The sequence below is a fragment of the Heptranchias perlo genome, chromosome 2 (assembly GCF_035084215.1).
Source record: "Heptranchias perlo isolate sHepPer1 chromosome 2, sHepPer1.hap1, whole genome shotgun sequence".
NCBI classification, from domain to species: Eukaryota; Metazoa; Chordata; class Chondrichthyes; order Hexanchiformes; family Hexanchidae; genus Heptranchias; species Heptranchias perlo.
In genome coordinates, this window is record NC_090326.1 from 118356241 (window position 1) to 118362240 (window position 6000).

General features: G+C 42.8%; 1 protein-coding gene across 1 annotated transcript in view; it reads right to left on the bottom strand.

Moving 5' to 3' along the window:
- The window catches only part of LOC137342476 (glycerol-3-phosphate dehydrogenase 1-like protein), a 67577-nt gene extending 61808 nt beyond the window's left edge, over positions 1-5769 (bottom strand). The window contains exon 1 of the mRNA XM_068006369.1: positions 5616-5769. Within this exon, the coding sequence (XP_067862470.1) occupies positions 5616-5659 (44 nt within the window). The 5' untranslated portion in view covers positions 5660-5769. The remainder of the gene's footprint in view (positions 1-5615) is intronic.
- Positions 5770-6000: the final 231 nt, after the last annotated feature.

Genomic DNA, 6000 nt, shown 5'->3' on the forward strand with positions numbered 1-6000 from the left:
AGGAGGAAATAGAGAAGCAAATTTGCAGGCAAGTTACAGATAGATGAAAGAACTATATACAGTAGTAATAATGGGGGACTACAATTATCCCAATATAGACTCGGACAGTAACAGTGCAAAGGGCAAAGAGGGGGAGGAATTCCTGAAATGTGTTCAAGAGAACTTTCTGGAACAGTGTGTTTCCAGCCCAACCAGGAAAAGGTGCTGGATCTAGTTCTGGGGAATGAAGTGGGGCAGGTGGAGCATGTTTCAGTGAGGGAACAGTGATCATAATATCATTAGGTTTAGAATAGTTATGAAAAAGGACAAGGAACAATCAAATGTGAAAATGCTTAACTGGAGGAGGGCTAATTTCAGTGAGTTAAAAAGGGATCTTGCCCAGGTGGATTGGAATCAAAAATTGGTAGACAGGACAGTAATTGAACAATGGGAGGCCTCCAAGGCGGAGTTGGTTCGCGTACAGAGTAGATATATCCCTACGGGGGGGAAAGGAATGGCATCCAAAGTTAGAGCTCCCTGGATGACTAAAGATATAGAGATTAAAATGAAACAAAAAAAGAAAGCTTATGACACATGTAAGGTTCATAATACAGTAGAGAACCAGATTGAATACAGAAAGTACAGAGGAGATCTAAAAAGGGAATAAGAGGGGCAAAGAGAGAGTATGATAAAAGATTAATGGCTAACATAAGAGAACCCAAAAGTCTTTTATAAACAAATAAATAGTAAACGGGTAGTCAAATGAAGGGTGGGACCGATTAGGGACAAAAAAAGGAGATCTTCTTGAGGAGGCAGAGGGCATGGCTGAGGCACTAAATGAATACTTTGCATCTGTCTTCACTAGAGAGAAGAGGGTGCTGCCATTGTAGCAGTAAAGGAGGAGGTAGTAGCGATATTGGATAAAGGAGGTACTTAAAAGATTGGCAGTACTCAAAGAAAAGTCACCCGGTCCAGATGGGATGTATCCTAGGTTTCTGAGGGAAGTAAGAGTGGAAATTGCGGAGGCTCTGGCCACAATCTTCCAATCCTCCTTAGGTATGGGGATGGTGCCGGAGGACTGGAAGATTGCAAATGATATGCCCCTGTTCAAAAAAGGTGAGAGGGATAAACCTGGCAATTAGGCCAATCAGCCTAACGTGTGGGGGGAGGGGGGAGAACTTTGAGAGACAACAATCTAGGACAAAATTAATTTGCACTTGGAAAAGTATGGGCTAACAAATGAAAGTCAGCAAGGATTTGTTAAAGTAAAATAGTGTTTGACTAACTTCAATGAGTTCTTTAATGAAGTAATGGAGAGGGTTGATGAGGGTAGTACGGTTGATGTTGTGGATATGGACTTTCAAAAAGGTGTTCGATAAAGTACCATATAATAGACTTGTTAGCAAAATTAAAGCCCATGGGATAAAAGGGACAGTGGCAGTGTGAATACAAAATTGGCTGGGGGACAGAAAGCAGAGAGTAGTGGTGTACAGTTGTTTTTCTGGCTGTAGGGAAGCATACAGCAGTGTTCCCCAGAGGTCAGTATTAGGACCACTGCTCTCTTTGATATATATTAATGACCTGGATTTGGGTATAGAGGGCATAATTTCAAAGTTTGGAGTGGACACGAAACTCTGAAATGTAGTAAACAATGTGAAGGATAGTAACAGACTTCAGGAGGACATAGACAGATTGGTGAAATGGGCAAACACATGGCAGATGAAATTTAATGCAAAGAAGTGTGAAATGAGGCATTTTGGTAGGAACATATGAAATAGGAACGGGAGTAGGCCATACAGCCCCTCGAGCCTGCTCCGCCATTCAATAAGATCATGGCTGATCTTCAACCTCAACTCCACTTTCCCGCCCGATCCCCATATCCCTTGATTCCCTTAGTGTCCAAAAATCTATCTATCTCATTCTTGAATATACTCAACGACTCAGCAGCCACAGCCCTCTAGGATAGAGAATTCCAAAGATTCACAACCCTTTGAGTGAAGAAATTCCTCCTCATCTCAGTCCTAAATGTCTGACCCCTTATCCTGAGACTATGCCCCCTAATTCTAGACTCTCCAGCCAGGAGAAACAGCCTCTCAGCATCTACCCTGTCAAGCCCTCTGAGAATGTTATACGTTTCAATGAGATCACTTCTCATTCTTCTAAACTCCAGAGAGCATAGGCTCATTCTACTCAATCTCTCCTCATAGGACAACCTCTCATCCCAGAAATCAAACTAGTGAACCTTCGTTGCACCACTTCTAAAGTCAAGTATGTCCTTCCTTAGGTAAGGAGACCAAAACTGTACGCAGTTCTCCAGGTGAGGTCTCATCAAAGCCCTGTACAATTGCAGCAAGACTTCCTTACTCTTGTACTCCAACTCCCTCGCAATAAAGGCCAACATACCATTTATCCTAGGAAGAATAGAGGAGGCAATATATACTAAATGGTACAATTTTAAAGGGGATACAGGAACAGAGAGACCTGGGGGTGCACATACACAAATCTTTGAAGGTGGCAGGACAAGTTGAGAAGGTTGTTAAAAAAGCATACGGATCCTGGGCTTTATTAATAGAGGCATAGAGTACAAAAGCAAGGAAGTTATGCTAAACCTTTATAAAACAGTAGTTAGGCCTCAGCTGGAGAATTGCGTCCAATTCTGGGCACGTTATTTAGGAAGGATGTCAAGGCCTTAGAGAGGGTGCAGAAGAGATTTACTAGAACGGTACCGGGGATGAGGGACTTCAGTTATGTGGAGAAACTGGAGTTGTTCACCTTAGAACAGAAAAGGTTAAGGGGAGATTTGACAGAAGTGTTAAAGATCATTAACGGTTTTGATAGAATAAATAAGGAGAAATTGTTTCCAGTAGCAGAAGGATCAGAAATCAGAGGACACATATTTAAAGTGATTGGCAAAAGAGCCAGAGGCGACATGAGGAGACATTTTTTTTTAAACGCAGCGAGTTGTAATGATCTGGAACGCATTGCTTGAAAGGGTAGTGGAAGCAGAGTCAATAGTAAATTTCAAAAGGGAAAAAATTTACAGGGCTATAGGGAAATAGCATGGAAATGGGACTAATTGGATAGCTCTTTCAAAGAGTCGGCACAAGCATGATGGGCCATATGGCCTCCTCTTGTGCTGTACTACTACGATACTAGGATAGATAAGGCACCCAAGCTTCCAAATTAAATGAAGCCACTATAGCTGCTAAAAACTGTTCAGCCTGTAATAACTCTGCATTTCACCTCACCGTGTTATATCTTTCCGTGTAGCTTGCCTAGTTGGGTATTGCATAACTCCGATGAGGTGTAAAATACCTATTCACTGAGACAGTTGGTGTGAAGAGCATGAGGAATAACAAACAAGTGCTGGTAATAATTCTGCTGTTGCCATTTACAACTCCTCTGGACCCATCTTTTGTTTCTTTACTTGTCCCCCTTTGCCTTGGACCATCATCCCTTTTGTCATTTAACCACTCCTGCCCTCCACTCAGTGAGGAGGAGAGTGATAGACTTCAAAAGGATGTAGACAGGCTAGTGGCATGGGCGGACACATGGCAGATGTGGTGATACATTTCAGTAGGAAGAACGAGGAGAGGCAATATAAACTAGAGAGCACAACTTTAAAAGGGGTACAGGAACAGAGAGATCTGGGGGTATATGTGCACAAATCGTTGAAGGTGGCAGGGCAGAGAAAGCTGTTTAAAAAGCATATGGGATCCTGGGCTTTATAAATAGAGGCATAGAGTACAAAAGTACGGAAGTCATGATGAACCTTTATAAAACACTGGTGTGTCCAGTTCTGGGCACCACACTTTAGGAAAGATGTGACGGCCTTAGAGAGGGTGCAGAAGAGATTTACTAGAATGATTCCAGAGATGAGGGACTTTTAGTTATGTGGATAGACAGGCGAAGCTGGGGTTGTTCTCCTTGGAACAGAGACGATTGCGAGGAGATTTGATAGAGGTATTCAAAATCATGAATCAATTCTAGACAGAGTAGATAGAGTAAAACTGTTCCCAGTGGCAGAAGGGTCAAGGACCAGAGGGCATAGATTTAAGGTGATTGGCAAAAGAAGCAAAGGTGATATGAGGAAAAACTTTTTTTTTTTAAACACAGCGAGCAGTTGGGATCTGGAATGCGCTGCCCGAGGCGGTGATGGAGGCAGATTCAATCATGGTCTTCAAAAGGGAACTGGATAAGTACTTGAAAGGAAAAAATTGCAGGGCTACGGGAATAGGGTGGGGGAGTGGGACGAGCTGGATTACTCTTGCATAGAGTCGGCCCGGACTTGATTGGCCGAATGGCCTCCTTCCATGCTGTAACCTTTCTATGATTCTATTTCCAGCATCTGCAGTTTTTGATGGAAAAATGGGGATTTGATGATTGTTATCAACCAGATACTAAAACTACTAGGTACTCATTATCAAGTATATTTATAATAACGTGGCTGGGGTTGTTTTCTTTGGAACAAAGGAGGCTGAAGGGAGATTTAATTGAGGTATACAAAATCATGACGGGACTAGATAGAGCGGATAGGGAGGACCTATTTCCTTTAGTAGAGAGGTCAGTGACCAGGGGGCGTAGATTTAAAGTAATTGGGAGAAGCATTAGACGGGAGCTGAGGAGAAATCTTTTCACCCAGACGGTGGTAGGGGTCTGGAACTCACCGCCTGAAAAGGGTGGTAGAGGCAGAAACCCTCAACTCATTTAAAAAGTACTTGGATGTGCACTTGAAGTGCCATAATCTACAGGGCTATGACCAAGTGCTGGAAAGTGGGATTAAGTGGATAGCTCTTTTTATCTGGCACAGACACAATGGGCTGAATGTCCTTCTTCTGTGCCGTAACTTTCTATGTAATTAGAAAAAATGTTTGAATTCCCACACATTTATATGTTAACCAGTCTCACTTAGACCAGATGATTGTATTTGTGGCTACCATAGTTGTAGAATTGTGTTGATTATCTAAGAACAGGATGAAATGCTGGTTCACACCTATCATTCCTCATGTGGCGATCCCAATCACTGCAAGAGCATTAAATCCAGACATTCTTGTGCACCTAACAGCAAATTGATTGCCACCTTCTAAATAACAGAACTGTAACTATTGGAAGAACTTGAGGAAGATATAGTGGTAATCACTGAATGCATAAATGAAAATAGGCTTAGAGATAAAATAAATTCAGCCTTCAGGCTGTGTAAATTAATTATCTACTGGTTGAAGATCTTCTCAGATAACCCTGACGTGATGAATTAGAGCTTCATTTAAATATCACCTCTGCTAATATTACCCTGAGTGAAAGGCTGATACTGCACTTGAAATGTCAAAATGTCAATTCAAAGTTGGCCGGTACATTAGAATATCTTATCCCTATATATGGCATGCAACTGGGAAACTCGTAACTATAGGATTTAATACAGTTAAGTGACAACACTATGACCACGGATTACTTCACATAAATGTGTAAAAAAAATATATACACTCAAGATTTGAAAAAGTCGATACATTCATAAGTAAACTGAATTTAAACGATGCATGTTTTCGTCCTCGAATCTCCTAGCAGTGTAACCGACAGTTCTCGGCGCCCATTCTAAGACAAACAGCAGCTCCGAACAACAACTCCCTCACTTGACTCACCAATTTCCAGAGCCAATAATGCACACTTTCAAGGGTGCAGCCATTTGAGAGCAGGCAGTTTTTGAAAGCAGCAGCAGCAGCACAGGATTTGCTGTTGACTTTGTCTCGCAGCAGCAGCTGTAGTGAAGCCCGCTGGAACGTCAGTACAAGGGCACTGACAGCCGGCACTGAGCATGCGGCAAACGGCCGCCCCCCTCTGTGACGCGACAATGCTCCTCCTTTCTGCGGAGTGAGGGCCGGGCTCCGGGGCTCCGGGCTCCTCGCACTTGTCACAGGGACGGAGGTGGCGGTCAATACCGAGTATTTACCCTCAATATAGCGGTGAGGATAATGACGCTCACTGTTATTTACGCACAATTTGCACAGCAACTTCAAGGGGAGGGCA